Source organism: Pithys albifrons, chromosome 8, assembly GCF_047495875.1.
Source record: "Pithys albifrons albifrons isolate INPA30051 chromosome 8, PitAlb_v1, whole genome shotgun sequence".
NCBI classification, from domain to species: domain Eukaryota; kingdom Metazoa; phylum Chordata; class Aves; order Passeriformes; family Thamnophilidae; genus Pithys; species Pithys albifrons.
The window spans coordinates 15,365,591-15,387,084 of record NC_092465.1 but is presented as its reverse complement, the minus strand read 5'-3'; the positions used below and the strand labels follow the sequence as shown (position 1 = coordinate 15,387,084).

At 41.9% G+C, this 21,494-nt stretch overlaps 1 protein-coding gene across 3 annotated transcripts in view; it reads right to left on the bottom strand.

The window, feature by feature from the left end:
* Positions 1–21,219, bottom strand: part of SMARCAL1 (SNF2 related chromatin remodeling annealing helicase 1) — a 37,144-nt gene extending 15,925 nt beyond the window's left edge. Inside the window, exons 1-9 of one of the 3 annotated variants that reach the window (XM_071562519.1) lie at positions 21,130–21,219; positions 19,317–20,259; positions 18,612–18,662; positions 16,257–16,517; positions 15,035–15,085; positions 10,903–11,083; positions 9,808–9,958; positions 7,032–7,190; positions 4,720–4,785 (exon numbers count right to left, since the gene is read on the bottom strand). In XM_071562519.1, coding sequence (XP_071418620.1) covers positions 4,720–4,785; positions 7,032–7,190; positions 9,808–9,958; positions 10,903–11,083; positions 15,035–15,085; positions 16,257–16,517; positions 18,612–18,662; positions 19,317–20,169 — 1,773 coding nt within the window. In that variant the 5' untranslated portion in view covers positions 20,170–20,259; positions 21,130–21,219. Of the gene's footprint in view, positions 1–4,719; positions 4,786–7,031; positions 7,191–9,807; positions 9,959–10,902; positions 11,084–15,034; positions 15,086–16,256; positions 16,518–18,611; positions 18,663–19,316; positions 20,263–21,108 lie in introns of all 3 variants that reach the window. The other 2 variants (XM_071562521.1, XM_071562522.1) reach the window with 2 other exon arrangements.
* Between the last annotated feature and the right edge of the window lie 275 nt (positions 21,220–21,494).

Below are 21,494 nucleotides of genomic sequence, written 5' to 3'. Positions count from 1 at the left end.
CAATTACTTGTGTCCCCAGTTTTTGCTTATTGTGTCATTTTGAACTGCTTAGCATAAGAATAGCTTATCCTCTGAAATGAAAAATCTGAGTGGGAGCATAATATAATAGAGATAATCACCTGATGAAGTAGAAGATTAGATAAAGGGAAAGAGTAGCAGCTGTTTTGAGGAGTCTGTTTCTGTTCTTGGGCAAGGTAGATAGTGCTGTGGATTTCATAAGACAACCCCTACAGTAGTTATTCCAAAAAATATAAATACCTTTGTCTATTCTTGAGTGACATCTAGACAGACAATGTGTGTCAAACAGCAACAATAAGCTATGACTGAAGCAAATTACACTACCTTCTTATACCAAGAAGTAAGGGAAATTGCAAGGTAAGAGTAGATCTGAAGATGCGGCCCTGAGGGCCCACAACTTCTTCAGTTTCAAGATGAAGTTCCTTCTCTCAGCAGGTGACAAGGAAAGGCTTATTTATCCAATCCATACAGATTTGTAAGTCCTAAAGACAACTGCTGTTTATTTCCCACTGGAAAGGGAAATTTTGTGTTCCCTCCTCACCTACCTTCAGCATCGACTTGTTTTTACATTATTTTTACATCTCTCTATTGAAACAAGTACAAAAGGTGTTCCAGCCACACAGTGTATTTGGACTCCTGTTATAAAAACAAGGACCTTAACCCTACAAACATCAGGATGTACATCATGCTGTTAACCAGAACAGCAGCTCAGTGGGACCAGTTGCATTAGTAGCATTACCCAAATGTTGGAGAACAATGCCCATAAACAGCACAAAGGAAATAAGAACATTTAATGCCATTGGAATTTTTTATTAGATACTACCTTTTATTTCTCAGTTTCCAACCCAGTTCTTCACTAGTTACTGCTATGCTTCCAAAAAACTCATCCATTTTCCATTAGGACATTCACCAGTTTCCACTGCCTTGCAGTACTCCGTGCAATTGCAAAAGAATAAAGGCCATGCAGCACTTTGGCTGGTCAAAAGAGGTAGAATCCTTTTCACTCTGGTGCCCAAGAGATTCCACTAGAGATGATCAAGGAAAAACTTTTGTTTTGCTATTTCTTCTCCATCTACACTGCTGAGGTTTTGCTGTTTTATACAGCATGTATATTCCCTCTCCTATGTTCATGTCTCAGGCCAGGCTAATCTTAGAAGGCAAAACCAAAATATTTAAAAACATGTAACACCATTGGTACCATGAGCCTCTAAGGGAGAGGTGAAGGGAGCAACCAGTGTCAGTACCCCCAAGAGAATTTAGTTAAAAACATGAGACTACAGAAAACAGGAAGATGACAAGTAGGTCCTATATCAATTGCCATAGCTTTGAATTAGGGGAAAAGACAAGCCAGGCCTAACCAGGCCTTTTGATGACTCAACCAAAGCCCAACAGCATGAAGCCATTCTCACTTCCAAGTGCATGGAAACAAGACAAAAGGACCACTTTGAACACAGCAACTTCTAGCCCTCTTGACCACAAGAGGTGCTGCAGCTGGGGACAGAGCTCATGAACAGACCAGACAAGGTGAAAGCTCGCTGACCTTGAAAGCAAGATTTTTTGCCACACAATCAAACATCAAAGGACTTTTTTCTGCTACAGCTTTCAAATCATTCGCCTCCATAATTTTGCAGGGATGCACACAGACTATGTGCAAACTCTGCACCTGCTTCTACACAGGCAGATGAAACATTCTCCCCCACATACAAGTCTGCACACCCACAAGTTTGTGCATCCACTGGGAACATGAAGGGAATAAGAAATCTGGCCTAACCATCTTGCTGCTGCTATTTCACCCTATCTTACTGTTCATGCAATTATAAGTTCAGCTCAAAGTTCTGTCCAGTAACAATAAATTGGGCATAACATGTTTATACACTTACTCTAAACTAATGACAACCTGGGCAGTCTGTCAGGCAGTGAGCGTGGTGACTGCATACATCCAGTCATTACAAAATTCTTCTGGTCACAACTCCCACTGTCTCAAGCAAAACTTTTTTACATTTCTGTCAGGGTAGCGGCCAAGTATGTCACAAAAAATACTGAGAACTGCACACACAGTTTGTGGCTTTTGTTAGTATTAAAAAGTCTAAAAGTTACCAACTGACAAACGTAGGACACATGTTTAATACATGGCTTTACTTCACAATTCTGTACCACACTTGAACTGAAATATATACAAGATAGCAGGAAAAGATGAATTATTACTGAGTGGCTAAAAATACCACTTCATTTTGAAAACTGGTCAATGTCAGATATTAAAACCACAAAGAGGCTTTAAGTGCCATAAGAATGGGTTAAATATTTCAGAGGTGGAGATTCAGTTTAGCTGTCTAACAAGACAGATCTGAAATTAATATCCAAGGCGAGTCATCTTTATTTTGAATGTACTGATTTAATCTGATTATTGTGAAGTTCAATATAAACACTGTATTATTTATTTATTTATTCAAATAGAGATGTCACAAGAGCAAATTCTATCAAAATAACAAGAATTCATTAAGTATGGATGGAAGTAACAAACATTTCTTGGCTCAAAAACATTTAACTTAGATCTGTCCAGTGTCGTTACAGACTCATAAATTTTTGTAGCATCTAAGGACCAAGAATCTCATTTCTTAAGTGGGGCTTTTTCTGTCTCTAAAAGTCAGTTCAAGGCTAAGCTTTCCTGCTTCAGGATGTTGGGAACCTCGTAGAAAATACCATCAACTATGGCAATTCCAGATAGTTTAAAGTAGTATAATGCTAACAATAGTGAGAAGTAGCAACGCTTAAGGCAAACAGACAAGGCAGGAGATAGCTCCAGGGGCTCTGGATACAACACTGGCACAGCATCACACCATGACCTTAAGGCAGAGACTGAGGGGCTAGAAGCAGTTTACCTATGAAAGACTTGCCTATGGATACCACTTCTTTGGTCTCTTTTAACAACCCTAGTACTGCTCTAATCCTTTTACCATAAAGAAGGCAAGAGCAAGAATATTAATGCCAGCAGCATGTTTATCAATGCTTTTTTTTTCAATAATCTCCAAGTGTCATGTAAAATACTGAAAATATTCTCATTCTTACCCCATTGACCATTTACTGTAAAGATGACACAGTATACTTGTTAAATCCAGTATTCAGGTGATGAAATCTCCTGATATTTTGGCAGGTCTTAAGTACGAAAGAATTAGTGTGCTGTGCTGTGTCAGTAGTGAACACAGCATCACTCACTAGGACCTGAAGACAAAGCTGCCAAATGGGCTAGTTTTAGAGCAAAATGTCTATCTTGGGAAGGAAGGAGGGCAGAAAAGTGGTTATTAGAGCAAACAGTCAGAAGTTATTGTCCACAAGCAGGAGAATAAAATTTACCTGAACACCTAACATGAAACCTGCAGTACTGCATACTGATTGCAGGTGAGATAATGCATGACATGAACACAAAACTCTTAATGCTTTCAGAAGACTGGAATTCAGTTTCAGGAGCATCAGTTCTCAATTCTATAGGACCAGTGATGTGACAGCATAAAACTGTAAATCCTGACTAAGTGCATACAGGCAATTAACCTCTGCCTAACAGCTACCATCTTTCACTCTCATATCTTGTAGCCTACAAATAATTCTGACAAGCTGATTCTCACAAAGCTTCAAGTAGGAAAGGATGAGGCTGCTTTTCGAGCATTTTGCAATGAGGTAAATTTGTTATTTTCCTCCATTTTCAGACATATATCCTAATTATTGTATTTCAAACTGCTCATAAAATTGGACCTCCTACTTGGTTTCCAAACATTAAAAGACTGAAGAGATTTGAAAACTAATTGAAAACAAGAGTCAGGCCTTTAAGGAGAGCAATGAAGTTACTCAAGGACAACCACCTTCGGTTTTGCCATTAAGAATCTTGCATATGAAAGTTGGTTGCTGTAACGCCATCACAGATTGAATCTTTTCTTTATACATACTTGCTGATTAATTGCTGAAGAGGAACTGCATGTACCTTCTTCCTATGTACAGACTGCAGCATCTAGAAACTATTCGTAACTGTAACCTGTATCTGTTGGAGGCTACCAAAGAGAGTTTCATTCTTTGATCCCAGGACAAGAGGTAAACACTAGAATTTGCATTTCTCCTGTTATCACATAATTCATTATTGCTTCCCTTCTGTGGGCCACTTGTCTTGCTAACCTCACATTTTGCCATTTCCTAGTAGTTATGTACACGTAACCATCAGGAATGATCCTAAGCCCCAGCCACAGAAAGACATTGGAAGCTTGCAGTAACAAACTAGAGCCCTAAACCAAAGCCAGGGAGGGGACCTAGGCAATGCCATTCTGATATAAAGCAGCAGTTTTCATGCCAAAAAGTAACTGAAAATGTTTCATTAAACAAGTTATATTGACACCACTATATTCTTTCTACTCTCCCTGAATATATTCAGTAAATTTTGATATTCCCTTTCTCCCGTAAGGCTCATCAGTGGCAGTACCACAATTGGATCAAGGGAGCTTTTAGGTTGTTTTTTAGGTCTTGCCATCTAATATTTGGAAATGAGTGGTAAAGCCAGAGACAAATTTTGCTTTTGGATCTACACTATTACCTGGATTTCCCCCTGAACAACACAAGAATTCAGCTGCTGGCTCCTAAACCTGGTAAATGGAGCAACACCCCCTTGGGAACCTGACCTTAGCAGTTTGATTCTTAGAGGTTTGGCACCAGCATACGCACCTTGAGTAGAGGCATGGCAGCTTGGCATCTTGCAGTTTTTATGTTCTTTAGGAAATGAGACTCATCCTGAAACAAAACAGGTACAAAAGTGAAGTCAGTTCTGATCCATGGTCCAACTGTGGGTTACAGAACGAATTCCTAATATTTCCAGCTATCTAGTGTTACAAGCCTCTCATGTCAGAGGATATTTCAGGCATTGGGGTAGTCACATCAAATTCTAAACAAAAAGACAGGATGGAGAGTAGCAGTGTTCCTACATTCTAAACTGCGACTGCAAGCAAATGGAACAGAAATCAAACCTTGCAGCCATGAATCATAAATGACCACAAAAAAAAGTGAGCAGAGGGGGTTGAAGAGGGAAGGAGAAAGGAACACTATTTCCTCCACTGATACTCATTTGCCCCTATGTATCCTTTAAATGCAGCAAACATAGACCTACACAATGCCAGTTCCCTCAATAAGGGGTAATGAAAATAAGGAAAAAAAGAAATCCAATTAGGATCCAACTGTTCTGCTGATAGGGCTCACCAGGTGGGTAATAGTTTCCTCCTTGAGACATCACCCTCATACAGGTTTCATTTCTACTGCAAGGTAGAACTTAAGACACAAAAAATAATCAGTGCCCTCCAAAGGTCCATTCTCATCTTTCCACGTGTGTAGAAGCAAGAAATCATGTACAACTTCTCAGCCTCTCGGGCACGGGCTTCTCCCTCCTGATTAACAAATAAGCTACATTAACGTTCCCAGCCACCAAAAGAAGATTGGAAGAAAAAGCAGGAAAGCTCAGCACTCAATAGGACTATTCTCATTTTTGAAAACATATACAACACAGGGTCCAAATTTGAACATATAAACACCAAGAAAGAACCTTTGTCAGTTCAGGACTGGTAAAAAGTTTCAGGGCAATGGAGCCTTATTCCAGGCCCAACCTACAAAAGCAACAATCTGGACTTCCACCCTGACAGAATTTCTTGTCAGAGAATGTGTAGGGGAAAAAACAAAAGTGAAAAAAATGTATTCCTCCATGAGTCTCATTTGGTCTCCAAAGAACTCCATCTATCACCACATGTATTGGGTTTCTGTGGCCAGGTCTTGGTAGCTGTGGGGGGCTACAGAGGTGGCTTCTGCTAGAAGCTGCCAGAAGCTTCCCCTGCCATGTCCTGCAGAGCCAATGCCAGCTGGCTCCAGGACAGACCCACCACTGGTCAAGGCTGAGCCAATTAGGAATGATACTCAATCCCTGTGATACCATATTTAAGAAGGGGAAAAAAAACCATTGCTGTGTAGATGTAAACTACAGCAGGGAATAGCGGAGTGAGAACACTGAACAACTCTGCAGACACCAAGGTCAGTGGAGAAGGAGCGGCAGGAGGTGCTCCAGGCACCAGAGCTGAGATGCCCCTGCAGCCCGTGGTGCAGACCATGGTGGAGCAGCTGTGCCCCTGCAGCCCACGGAGACCTCTGGGGTGCAGAGATCCCCTGTTCAGTTGCAGAGGGGAAGGAGAGAATGGCTTTAGAGAGTGGTGTCCTGCCAGGGTCAACCAATTACATCATATTCCCACCTCAGGCTGAGAAACAAAAGGATTACTATGTTCCAATTGTCATGATCTTTGGACAGATGCAGAGGTGTGCTGGAAACTAGACTATGAACATCAAACACTCAAAGTAAGCTACATATACACTTTTGCTCTCTATTGATCCAAGCTGGATTTGAAAAACTAGATGTTTTGAATTTTTAGTAACTGAAATCCAGAAAAATGCCTTTTACTGTGGCTCTGTAAAGGGATAAAAAATGGATTTTGAAGACATTTACAAAAGAAATGATAGAAGTGATCAAAGAAGGCTTAATGCAGATTGTCAGTGGAACACAAGCAAAGCGAGATTTTTTTGATGCTTTACCCCCATACTTGATGTTCAGAAGTTATCTGGTTTGCTGGATAAATACTAACACCACCCTGAAGTCCAATCTCCTTACGAAGATACAATTCCAAGACTACTGTATTGACACACCATATTAAACACCTTTCTCTCCAGCAGAGGACATGACCAACCATAATGAAATCAGAGAGGCACCATAACCAGTAAGAGTGAGAACACAGCCTCAGGAATCAGAAAGGAATTCAACTCTACTAGTTATTTCAAAAGGTTTCAGAGAAACCTCATTGTTGTACTCATGAAGACAGCTGTGATAAAAGCCACAATTACAAAATAGTTTCAGTCTCAAATAAGGCCCACTTCACACTTCTCTGCTGTACAAAGATTACCCCATTTGCAGTATACAATTAACATGGAAATTTAAGTGTATTACTTACAACAATAACTACTTGGAATGTGCTCTTAAGTTGCTTGTCCATCTTGCTGAGGAGGTCAAAACTGATGATGTTGATCAAGCTTCCTGTTAGGCTGTCTTTTCCAGTCACTATGACATTAGTACTACCTGGACTCAAGGATGGAAGCCACCTGTGAAATGCCTGAAGGAACAGGAAAGAAATTAATCCCATTCTGGTGCTTATCTTTTTTGTCAAGATCTCAAAGCACTTCACAGAATATCCTCATGAATACTTAGAACATGGAGCCACCCCATTCACCACTAGACAGCACCTGGCAGCACAGCAGGGGTTAGCAGCCTTCCCAAGGCCATCACACTAGTCATGCAAAAACCAAAAACAGAACTCAAGCTGTAAGGCAAGATCTACCTTCCATAGCTAGGAAAGCTCAAACATGCTCTATTGTTTCTTCTTACTGAAAAAATAAAAATATCCAAGACAAACAAAAGAAAACAAATAAAAAACCCCCAATAAAACAAAAAAAGCCCCTGATCTGTAGTAGAAATGTGAATAATCTCCTGACAATGTTACCTGAGATGCTCAGAGCCAGAGAATGCTGTGACCACTACTTAGAGGGAAATTTAGTTTTCTCACTCAACAGGAAACCTCAGGCTGTGAAACAGACTTCTGAGCAGTAAACATCTACCACTATAGCAATGTTTACTCCACACTGAGGATAAAGTACAACTCATCCAGATCAACAAAACTCTTCCACTACCTCTTCTTAAAAACTCTACCAAAAAAAATTGCCAACAAAAATACAAAATGAAAAGATCAAGTTGACAACACACCAGCTGCTCTATGACAGCAGCTGAAATACATGTGGTAATAGTCATTCAATCAACCTCTTGAAATGCTCCACACACCAGAGCAAGATATCCTCCCCCAAACCCATCTGTTAGCCACAGACCACCCACCATTTCCCTTTAATTTTGTCCCCAGTGACACCAAGCTCTCTGCAACATTTGAGTTCTGCTGATGGTGCTCTGCAGAAAACTGTTTGGGGCTTTGGCCATCAGAATCTGGTCCCTACAAAAATGTAACCAACTAGTGATGAGAAATAGCTTCTCTGTCTCTAGGCCATTTGCCTGTGGAAACACCCCAACCATCATTCCTCTCCACTGCGCAGCAACCACTTGTGGCAGCCAGAGGAGTTAAATGTGAGCCTCTCACATTTCTCGGTATGTGAGAAAGTAACAATTAACTATCCTTCACCACTTACTGTAAACACCACAACCAAAATGAGCCAACATGCAGGTTAGATACCAACGAAAAAACTCCAAATGCACATGGCTGCAGCACTTCCCACCCAAGAGTACCTTGCACTGTCACACTAACTTCCTATGGCACCCTGAGTATAAAGTCACTCAGTGGACTGAGCCCAGAAAGCCAGAATAAAATATTGCTAACTCTAAGATGAAGAAAATTTCTGCCAATTTGGCTCCAGAGACACCATAAAAGCATCTGCCATTACAGTGAAACACATCTGTGCAAGAATGAATTGAGTAGATTAGACTATAATAAACCTCACCTTCTTCCACCTTCTGTGACACATTTTTCTTGCACCTGCATCCTTCACATACTCAAAAAGAAAACGCCTAAAGAAAATCAGCTAACAAAATATCTCCCACAACCTGCCTCCTGGAGAGTCAGGAGTAGAGAAGGAAGAAAAAAAATCAAGCACTCAAATAAAAAAACAAACAAACAAATAAAAATGCCTCATATCGCTTAAATCTCTTGGAGCAGAAAGTAGAAGTTTAGTTGCAGGTGCCCAGGACTTCAGGAAACCAAGCCTCAAATTGTTGCTGGTAAATATCCCTCAGAAGCAATGGACTGAGGTCAGGTGTTGTCCCAGAGGTCTACAGGCCTTGAAATTTCAAGTCTGATGAGCATCACTCTCTTCTTCAGTTTTCTTTTCACCCTACATTTTTTTGACTGTTGGATGTGAAAACACACACCAAGATGCTCTAACAGCCTAATTACAGCAAAAAAACAGCAAATCACAATCAATACTCTTCTCATCAATGCAATAATCCAGAAAAAGCTAAACTCCCACCCCTTCTGCTCTGGCATGAATTTGCTGACCTAAAAACCTCCAGTTCACCTTTTTCTCCCAGACTGAGCATCTCACTGGCCTGTGGCAACCCAAGAGCCTCAGTGTACAGGCCATGGCAGTGATTTATTTCACAACACATTCCCAACCATAAAAACTTTCTTGAGCTTTGATCAACATTAATAAAGGACTCAGAGGAATCAGCAGCATACAGTGGACAGGCCAAAAGACACATAATATGACACACACTTAATGATGGTGACAATGGGGCCTTTTGAACAGAGCAGAGAATCCCAGCATCTGGGCCTCTGTTTCGGCCAAGGAACTGGCAAATACTGCTACAATGGGCTTGAATACAAGACAATTGGTTGAATGTAACTATTATCTTTGACACTGATGAGTAAAATGCCCCCTTGGAGCCAGCTGACTTGCAGGAACAAAGTTAACAGGGGGTCAAGAGATACTTTCTGTAGTTCTCTCTCTTTCCAACAGATCAGCCAGATCACGAAAAGAAAAGCAGCCAATAAAACAAAATAGGTGTATATCATATAGCCAATGATAAGCAAATCCCTCCTCCTTGAGTTTCTAAACTGGTGTAATTTTTAGTTTCTTTGCCTTAATACTTTTAATAATTATATACAATAAATACAGTATAACCACTACACAGGCCCTTTACTGGTAACCTGCCTGTGCTCAAGCTCACAGTACCTCTGCCCACGTAAACCTCACAGAAGAAGGGGTCACCACCAGCAAGGGCCATTCCTGTTGATAATAGGCAGCAATGCAGATTGCCTGGATGGTCTTGCCCAAGCCCATGTCATCTGCAAGGAGTAAACGTCCATTTCTCGAAATTCCAAAACTGAGGAAAAGAGAAAGGGAAATGAGAGTACAAGAAACAGGTTATTATCTGGCAACCAAGATGTGCACAAATCATCACCAAGCCCTCTAATGTGGATCACCTGGAAGTGATCTGCGTTCTTCAGTAAACCTGAATTTTCTCCCTTAGTCTAAGACTAACACAAGTGAGCAACACTTATAAATCTCTCAAAGCTTGGAAGCTCCTGAACAGAGTGGTTCAGCCCAGTTCTTAGAGACTTTGATTTCATGAGAAGTAGTTTCAAGACCATACAATTATTTAAAGCACATTCTTTCCATGGTATTACTCACATTCTGTCCCAGAGCTCATCCTGGCTGAGCTAAGTAATCATTACAAATGACAATGGCAATTTAAGACCACTAAGAAAAGACTTTACTGGACTGCATATTGAAGTCAACAACTAACAATTATATACTATGGAGACAAGGTCATTTAAGAGTTTATCTTTACATACAATTAGTCATTTTGAATCTGCCAGGGCCTCGACCCCATTTCCTGGTCCCTTTCTCTGTGCAGCTAATGTTCAAAAAACAAAAACAATAACAGTGATGCACTTGTAAAAAAAAAAGACTACCTTACAAAATAAAAAAATCATATGACAATTATGTACATACTGAATCACAAGAGGGAGATCAGAGATGTATCATTTCAACAATTTTTTCAGACTAACAAAATACTACTTTCCTCCTGACTCATGGTGAATTCTATCTAGAAACAAAACAGATGTGTCACTCAAAAAATCCATAAAGAAAAAGGCCCCAACAGAACAAACCATATCATACCAAACAACCAAAAGCCCAGAATGCCAGAATATAACAGACCAAGACTAGAGAAAAGCAGAGCCCTCCATCAAAGAAAATGCACCAAGATAAACTAGACAATTCTAGGCAAGGACTAGTTCTTAACAGCATGCAAAAAGGACATACTTCACACCTTCCCGCTGAAAGGGCATGAGGCTCCTCACAATTTTGGAGTCCAGTACTGAAAGATCAGCATCAGGAATGTCTGTCTGTGATGGAGATCTCCGCAGCTGAGCAGCAAAGGTCTGTATTACTGCCTCAGGCAGCGGCTCCACTTCTACTGACACAAGGCTCTGTAACACTTCCACTGCAGAGAACAGAACAGTTTATTACCTCAAGGGGCAACATACACACAACTTACATTATGGATGTCAGGGCACAACCCTCAACCTCATCAACAATATTGTTTCCTGTCCTGGAACAACTCACAGAAATCACTGCATCTTGCACAGGTGTTAGCCTGGCCTCTTCCCTGAAGTCTATTTAAGAACCACATGATGAATCACATCTCCTCCCCTCATATTTAGACTTGGTTATAAAAAGAAATGAAACTGATGCCATCATTCAGAGATGATTGTTACTGATACAGCTGGAGCTGGATTATTCACACTGAGGGCAGCTTAGGGCACACTTTACTCAAAAATGAAAGTACAGATTTGAACAAAGCATTCCCTGAAGCCTAGAAGGCAGGGGCATCTTTATCTTGACCCTGGGATTCTGCATTAAACACCTCTGAGGTTTCCATCGTGCCCAAATCAGAAGTAACCCAAGTCAGCTACCTAAAGAATATCATGTATCTTCAGCTTTGAAAACTCTCTTTTCCTCCTGTTCCCCAAATTCACACAGGCTGGGTTCTGTCTCCACTTCATCCCCCTTGTTTACCACATTTGGGTAAGAAAACAGGAATCACTTCAAGAGTCACTGCACCACCACCAGCAGCACTCTGACAGCCATCCTTTAGTACCAACAGCACCTCCCTGCTCAGCTGGTGTCCACTGCTGTCCTCCTGGACAGAAGCAGCTTGCAGCCAGCTCACAGGAAGTCACTTGAGTTCCTCAGTACCATTGTGGTTCACCCACAAAGCCTCTGAACTTTACCTTCCCAGCTGAACTAAAGGGATCCCCAGCTTTCATTATGTGAAGACCTTGGGGCTTTCCCCCATGCATCCTACCGAAGCAAGCATCTAGGCAATTCTCCTGGACAACCTTATTTCAATCCTTCCAGCTGTCTCTTTATTCCATCCTTCCCCAAATAAAAATATTTTTTTTTAATTCAACAGGTATTTCCATGAAAAGAAATACAAGTTTAAAACATGCAATGAGCTGTGACCAGGAAAACATACCTAGTAATTTTTGACTAGTGACTATGAAATAAAAGACATCTCTACACTAGGAAAACAAATGCATGTGCACAGATCTTCACTGTAGGAAGCAACTTCCTTTTTTATTTAGTGGTTGGTTTGTATACGAAGTCCAAAAGACATAAAAAAAACTTTTGGAAAAACAACTGAAATAAGAACTCACTATACTAGCAGTAAATGCATCAGAATTCAGTTAGGTATTTTTGTTTCAGTTATCTCCAAGAGGAAAGCAGCAGGATGGACCCCTGCCATATAAAAGGGAAAAGCAATTCCAAGAAATATACATATGAAAAGATTTCCATTTGTGGTTGGGCAATGACCAAACTTTTTTAACTCTCCAGTTTAATTTATACTTCTTCAATAGCAGGAACTCTCTCCACGCGAAGAACAGCACAAGCTTGTTATTACACTCGCAGACCGAGCTGCGTGTTAGCATAATTGCTACAATTTGCTCACTGATAATTCTGTTGCTATTGTACTGTGCATGAGTTGGGAGAGTGATTAAGATATATCTGCCACCAGCATGATTCATCCAACAGACATTTTTTAGTGAAGTGACCTTTATATAAAGATGACTGAGCAACTAGGCAGAGACATTAACCTCTACAAACAGCTCCCCGCTAACAGATCTCTCTGCTGGAAATGGCAACCAGCCTTTTTAAATTCTCTCCCCTTTTTTTTTTATTTTGATGTAGGCAAATGTACAGGCAACAAAGCAAATGCTGTTTATCTAAAAGGTACATGTTAGAAGCCTCAAATGCCCTCACAAATTACACCCTGCAAGATTCATGGAATTTTTTTTCTCTCTCTCCTCAAATCTGTGGGATTCTCAATACTTCATGTAATGTATACAACTGCCAGCCAGCATGACTGAGACAGACTAGGAGGTGATGCGTTTGCTCAGATTGTGTAGCATGTGCTACAGATCACATCCTCTGCATGTACAAAAGGCCTTTTTAGCAAACTGAGTGATCCTCAGCTCTCACTGAAATCAGGACCTGTCAACATCCCAACCCTACAGTTTCATAATAGTCTCTACAAAGACACACTTGCTTGTTTTCAAGACCTGGCATTCCTGCACAGCCCCACCACATGCTTTCAGCCCTACAACCACTACTAATGTTATTAAGACATGCATCATAGAAGCATGCACATACTCAATTATTAAATACACTTTGGAATCCCGTGGAAGCAGGAGGCCATGCTGGAGAAAAACTACTCTGAGCAACAGCTTTTCCTCTCTGAAACACTGAGTCACACTTTCTAAAGATGTGCTTATTGTCTTCCTGAAGCTTGCCCCAACCAAATTTCACAGCCACGTACCCTCACATGAGTACCAAGGCAAAACCAGCAGGTCGATGGAGTGAAAAATAATCATTGTAACACTTAGGACTTGTGTAATGCTATTCATCTCCAAGTATCTATAAGCTTAACTAACAGAAAACTAAGAGGCAGATGTGCTGGAAGCATGCTGCTGAGACTAGATTATTCTGCAAAGTTGCATCCATTAAAAGAACCCCAAACACTAAAACACAACAAACCACAGTTATGCATTTCAGTTCAGCAAGTCACAGTCTCAGCAGGATTACACAGACACATAAAGACAAAAGGCATTGGGCAGAAACTGATGTACGGGAAGTTCCACCTGACTATGAGGAAGAACTTCTTAACTGTGCGAGTGACCAAGCACTGGTAAAAGTTGCCCAGAGAGGTTGTGGAGTCTCCTTCACAGGAGATATCCAAGCACCATCTGGACACAATCCTGTGCCATCTGCTCTGAGAAGACCCTGCTTGAGAAAGGCTGGACCAGATGACCCACAGCAGTCTCTTCCAACCTTACCCATTCTGTGATTCTGAGCAACAGTATGTGCTACAGATAAAAAATATGATGCTCTCTTAAAAAGACTTTTTCTTGCTACACTTTCTTTTAAGCATCCAAACGGCACCAAAACATTTTAGTAGAATATGAAATTCAGCTTCAAGAATGCTTTTGCTTGAAGCAGATCTGCATAATTCTGCAAGAGAAACAAGCAGTTCTTATTGATTGCCTCAGAATCAACTTATCTATGGCAGCAACCTGAATTCTAACCTCCTGCATGCATCAATTAAAAACTTAATACGTGTATCCTGCCTGCAAAGCCATTGTAATGAGCAGTAAAATGAGGCTGAGCAAAATCAGCTAGACAGCATCCAAACTGTGGATGATCTGGTTGCTACAGAAGTCATCACCTAACTTGAAAACCTAGTGCGCTGACCTGAAAAACAAAATTTGCTGAGTGTGAAATAAACTAACACAACACCATGCATGCTACTTAAGGAACTGAAAGCAAAACTGCCTGATATGTTTGTTTTCTAAGCAAGGGATGGCTATGACAGTCTATGAATTGATATACACACAAAAGAGCGCAAGGTGGGCTGGCACTGAGGGTAAAGGGTACACAGCTAAAACACATTATTTCGACAGAATATCTGTAAGGACAGGTAGGCTTGGCAACACCCATGTCTATCTCTTTAAATGTGGTAAGTGGGAACAAAGTAATCTGTTCTCCTGTAACTCCTTAGTTCACATTGAGGTGCTTTACATTATAAACAATAAACATAACTTTGTGATAGTAAATATATCTGTGCTCTAAGAAATGGTACATAAATTCAGTGCAGAATCTGACAAAAGCTAAAGCTACATTCCCAATGGGCCCCTAAAACAGTGTCATGAATAGCACACATCAATAAAGTTTTGAGTCTGGGCAAATAGTGTAAATGTTTGACAAAACAGGAAGACACTGGTATCACAGCTCATTAGCAACTTGTCTTTCCAGAGTGAAAATAAAGAAAAAATAGAGTTAGAATTCAATTGTCTCCCCAGAAAATAGTCCTTATGAGGGAAACACAGCTACTTACTTAGTTTGGGATAATCCTCCAGCAGGAAATTCCACTTTCTGGTGTTCATATCTGCAATAGTTTCAACAAACACTGTCATAAGTCTCTTTTAAAAAAGACTGAATTCTCTGTCCATAAGAGCAGGTCTACCCATTCCTATCCTCTGATACACATTTCAGAATTGCTTCAAAAAATTGTTACCTTGTTCAAAATCAATACTCCTCTGTTTGCTTTCATGTTAAACAGTTTGGAGAAGACTGAAAATTATAAGCACCTGCAGAACTGGTATCACCAGCGCAAATCAAGATCCGGTCTTCTAATGAACCACTGTAATGAACCTACCTGCCCAAGGATTTTGGCAACCACTTTCTCTTCACTGCAAGAAGGGATGGAGAATGTGCATGAATGTTCCCTGCCATTTATTAACCAGTAAACTGACTTCAGTCAGTAAAACAATCACTTTCAGTTGTGCCTCTGTACCAAAGGCGATGGGCTCAGGAGAGTACAGAGGAAATTCACCACTTCATCAATATCCAAAAGGTAACATCAATGGCAGACCTATCTGGCAGTTTTATCCCTGGGTAGCACCTGCCTATAACATCCAGGGAAAGCAGAGTAAATTCAGAGTCAGATGAAGATACAATGAGCCAGGTGGGGTCCTGCCCAAAGAACAAACAATCCATAATTTGTTCTCCATGCTGTCACTGACCTGCTGTGACACTGCAGATCACCTCATCACTCTGTGCCTTATTTGTGGAAGAAAAATGTATCTACCAATGAAATCTGAATGCCAACATAAAAAGTGCTCTACAGTTACACTTGCCTCAAAAACATTGGTAGAGCTGCTGGTAAAATAAATCCGCCCAGGCAGTTGCAGCCATTATATACTATAGTAAAGAAGAAATAAGAGAATGTCCAAGTGTATTTGATAATGAAGAAGAGAACTCCACATGGTCTTCGTACTGCTGGCAAATTATCAGCATATCCCACCTCGACAGTAAATGTAATGATGCTGGGTTCTGAAATATCACCTTGGCTAACACACCCAGAAGAAATGTTCTGCCATGGAATAAAGTGCTGGACACAGATACAGGACTAAACCATAAGTAGAAGAGCTCTCAAAATGTTCACCAAAGTACAATCTCTTATGCTTTCAAAGGGATGTACTATCACAATCTCTCTTCTCTGAAGCAAGAGTAGTCCCAGCGAGGTCATTAGAAAGAAACAAAAACAAAAGACTCACCATAATTTCTGGAACCCATCTGTTTGAACACTCCAATCACTTCTGCAGAGTACCCAATATCAACCTCAAATCGCAATCGAGAGATCAGCACACACTTCCCTTTGACGAGGGCTGAGGGTTTCTTCCAGTTCTTACACATCTTCAAAAGGGATTTCACATCAACCCCACTGCCAATGAAATGAGAGCTTGCTGCCAAGACAACTGCACCTTCTCCTTCCAGTGGTTCCAGAACTACTGATGAAAGTTGATTTGCTGCTTCCACTAGGGATAAAAACATGAGATACACAAAAGAATTAATAACGAAGAACACTGATAAACTAAAGATGCACACGATGCTTTGGGAAGAAAAGGGACAAGAGGATAAAAAACAAACTATGCCCCTTCAAGTTTAAAAGTAGTAATTATTCCCTCCTTTCACTCACAGGCACAAAGAATAGAGAGAAGTGATGGCCTGGAAGAGCAGCTTGATGGGATTTTCCACATAGAATACAGCAGTGGCAAAGGGAACATGTGACAGTAGGTGAACAAGGCCCTGTCCAGCATTGTCACTGCATTAGGCTCCCTCTCTGTCAGCAATCCTAACACGTGGCTTACCAGGCCAGGGGAAGCAATCTGCAGAACCAAATTTAGTAGTAAATTGCTCACGGCCATACAGTTTCTCACTTACTAAATTGCAGGGACAGGGGCTTGGTGATCTTTATGTGCCTGAAAAGATGGGAAGGTGCTGGTGTAAATAGTAAAGGAGAAAGACATAAAAATATCTGCTTCCTGCCTCATGTCAATGTCTGACCGGCAATCTCATCTAGGAGGAATGCTGTACATTCACTATGATGTATGAAGGAAACTAGTCTGAATTCCTAAATCTCTTTTGTTACAATTTAAGTTCATAATCCTTTATTCTACTGTGTCTTACAGTTAGACTTGTACTTTTCCACAGCCATCTGCACTCCTGTCTTACCCACCACTATCAATCCCCTCTGTCACACCACGGAGAGAGAAGAGATGCAGAATTTTACAGCTGTTTGCTGAAGAACACAGCTATTCACACTAATCAATGTGCCACTTCTCCCTGTGTTTCTTTGCCAATCTATACCCATGTGTTGTCTCTATTATTATAACTGAACTCTGATGGTCAAAGAACAGGAATAATTTTTTCTCCATCTGGTAGCTGTTCAGAGTAAATCCAGGTGAACCCAGTCCTTTGAGCATTGACCTGCACATCATGATCCACTCTGCTTCTTTTCAAGTAACCTAGGCCTGAGTACATGTTTAATTTACAATACAAAGAAAGAAAAATGATACAAGACCACATTATTTCAGAAGAACTAAATTCACTGGGAACATTCAAAATAATTGTTTTACACTTTCAAGACTTCAAGGCCCTTTTAATTCAGTTCCCTTTTCCCAGGCTATTTTTCCATGATTTCATTGCCCAATGTTGATTAGATATGGTCATCGCCTGTAAACAGGAACTTTCCACAGAGTACTCGTATATTTGATAGTTTAAAAAAAAAAGCCTGATTTCTAAAAATCATCCTCTTCATTTGCAAGCTCCTTGGTGCAGAGACTCTGCTCTTATCTGTACTTGATATACTTCAGGCAAACCAGCAGCATTTAAATTATAAATATGGGGCAACCCACATGGGAAGCTAAAATACCAGCACTCAACTGTGGTTTTTCAAAGTGCTCAACACAGGCCTAATTCTGTTCCCACTGAAATCAATAGTGATTTATCACTCACTTCAATACAGTGTGCTTTTGAAAAGCTTACCTGAAGTGTTTGTCTCTATCATCTCTCAATCTTTCCAGAACAAAATGACAGGAGAGGCAAAAAAAAGATAAAGCCATCCTTGTTATGAAAAAAAAAAGGCAAATCCATTTTCAGTCTCACTCAAATCTCTGGAGAGAACTGTTCTTTATCCTTTTATGACACACAAAATTAACAGTAAAGTGTTTCAAAAAGAGCTATTTAAAAAGAAAATACATGAATGAATGCAGAAATTAGGCATTAGCCACTGGAAAACACTCAGCTCTCAACACAAATGAAGAACCAGCACAACAAATAATTTTCCTATGATCTTGTTGGTTGCTGAAGAATTCAGCAATGGCAGAAGCTTAACCTGTGCTTGGTATGTAGATTACATGAAAAATTCAATTATTTCTAATCAACTACAGTGTCAGAAAAATGTTTTGAGCTAGATGCCTAAAAGATGGGCATTATCTTTGAGTAGCACTACTTTTATTAGTCAAGACAATAACAAAGATAAATAATAACTATGGAAGGCAGGGAATAGGATGTGTGTGTGTGTGAAGATTTCAATTCTTTTTCTGTCATTCAACAACTTATTTACTTACTGAGACTGCTGTAATCTCCCAAGCTGAAATTCCATTTTTTCATAGAAGGATCTAAAATAGGGCAGAATATGAATCATTTGGGGTAGAAAGAAGTGCTGGTGTGCAATATTCATGCGAGGTAAGAGAACTCAACCTACTCATGCAAACTTTTTGCCACACATCTGAAAAACAGTTATACCCAAGTTTATAGCAATGTGACACCAAAAAGGTTGTACAGTGTATCAATACCAAAACAAGAAGAACGCAACAGCCATTCCAATGGGGAAAACAAAAGTAGAATGTTACAAATAAAGGTGGGGAAAAAGATCAGAAGCAAGCCAAAAGGTGGAGATTCCACTGCTCTCAGTAACCCAGTTAACAGGATCAGCTCATCAACTCTGAACTACAGCAGAAGTGACCCATTTTCCCCAACCAATTTATGAATAACTTCTGTTTCTTCGCTCCCGAAAGACTGACCGGCTGCTGCCACTACATTTCTCAGAGCACCGTTCATAAAGTAAGGCTTCTGATTTCTAAATCCAAGCTCAAACCATTTATGCTCGAAATTTGTAACCAAATTTACCTGTCTTTATTTGTTTATCCCCCATGAATACCACATACTCCACCCCAGCAATAGGTGCACTGGTACAGCAACCACAGTTGCAAGAGATGCTGAAGCTTCAATCCAATGTAAAACAGAGATAACAGCAAACAATCAATTCTTACCATAGGCTTTACTTGGCACCTTCTTAAACACAGCAATAAGTTCAGCATTATACCCTATTTCAACCTGGAATCGGTCTTCCCCATATTTCACACATTTTCCTTTTGTAACATTATTTCTCTTCTTGTCAGAGGCATCTTCAAATGCAGAGCCCACACCAGCAGAGCTGGTCAGCTTCTGCATCGTATCATTGCCCTGAGAGACAAAACCTCCCCCTTTGCCTTCTGTCAGCCTGCTTGTGTTTATCAGCATCTCCGAATCCCTTGGGGTGGCACTCCTTGTTGGTAAAACATATTTTATTGCAGATTTGTTCTGACTTTGGAAATTTTTACTACCATCAGGGTGCCCATTATCAATTAATCTAGTATGAGATGGTTCTGTGGGGTTTTTGAAAGGTGGAGCGCATCTGGGCTGCTGGAAGGTTCCAAAATTAATTAAGGCTTGTTGTCCGTGTTTCTGACCACCAGCTTCCAAGTAATGTTTATGGGAATAACTCAGGGAATTTTGGATTGTTGTAGGAAACTGCTTAAGGCTACTTGCTTGTTCCGAGTCCTCTGAGCAATTATTTTGCTGCTCCTGTTGTGAACCAGCCATCTGTTGGTTTGCAGTGTAATGGTTATAACCTTTCTGTAGATAGCTCTTCTGTTCCACAGGACTGTTTGGGTTCTGTTGGTGCTGGCTAGTGAACCTGGCATGGTTGTTTTCTCCCTTCGAGTTTCCCTGGTTGCTCTGAGGAGCAGCAATCCCCACCTGCCCAGCTCTCTGGGCCGCCAACCTCTCTGCTCTCCTGGCCAAGGCCATCTGCCGGTTCTCCTCAATTCTTCTCTTTTGCTCCTCTGTAAGGCCTGATGACATCTTCAACAATTCCAATAATAAATCTGCACCAGCACTACATCGGGAATTAATCACAGAGGCACCTGCTTCTTCACAGGAACGGAGACCAGTCTACTGAAAAAAAACAAACCACCAACACATAGAGACAGGATGTTTCAACTCAGTTCCCCCAAATGATGACTGTATTGATAACCCAGTATTATTAGTGATGGAGTGTGACTGTAGCTGGTCCTACACAAATATCTGGCAGTACAGCAAAGCTGTCAGACCAATGCTGAGCCATTATCAGCTCAGCAAGTAGATGGTGACAACCACTGATGAAGCTTTGCATACCAGTCCCATATAGAAAAAACATACAGCAAAAGGAGAAAACCCTATTTCACTACAGTTCTGCGCATTCCTCTCCAAACCCCAGCAGAACTGGTAAGACAGCAAAGCACAGGACACCCTGCACGGCACAGCCCCGCGAACACAAACGCAGGCAAAGCAATACATCTCTGCAGTCTTAGTGGAAATGTGTCCTGTTTCGAGTACCTATCAGCAAGATGGAACGACGCCCATCTCCCTTGTTCACCTTGGGTTCTCTGGGTCCCTCCCAGAGCGTAGCAGCTACATGCTGAACCCCAAAGGGCAGAGTCAGCTCCACCCGCAGGTCACGGACCTTCTTGTGGGAGCCAGGACGCGGCTCCCGCATCTCCCGGCCCTGCTCCATCTCCTCCATGGGGCCGCCCGCCCCTTCCAGCTCTCCAGACACGCACATCGCTGCCCACCCCGGCCGCGGGGAGGCCGCTCCCTACCCCCGCTCTCCCCTCTGCCAGGCAGGCTCCGTACCAAACTCCACGGAAGTCGCAGCCCGCACCCCGCGCCCCGCGCCCACCCCTCTGCCAGGGGCCCCCGCAGCCCCCCAGGGCCCGGTCCCCGGTCCCGGTCCCGGTCCCGGCCCACGACATGGACACGGACCCGCCGGCCTCTCCCGCTCACCCGCTAGCGGGAGCCGCCCGGGGACCTGCCGAAGGACTACAGCTCCCAGCAGCCCCCGCGCACGGCCTGGCGGCGCTGAGCGGCCGGCGGGGCGCCGGGAGATCAGGGCGGCGCGCGGGGCGCTGGGAAATGTAGTCTTCCGGTCGCGGCGCCATCTCGGGGGCGCGGGCGATTTGGGCCCCCGCCTCTCTCTTGGCCCGGTGGGCTCAGGACCACGTACGGGCTGCGGGGACTCTGCTGCCGGCCCCAGGCCGAGGGTTTGCCTCGGTCAGCACCCAGCGCCGCACGGCCGGGACGGGAACCCTCGTGGATGGGGGACTGGCACACGGACGTGCGAGGCCCTGAAGTGGAGAATGAGTTGGGAG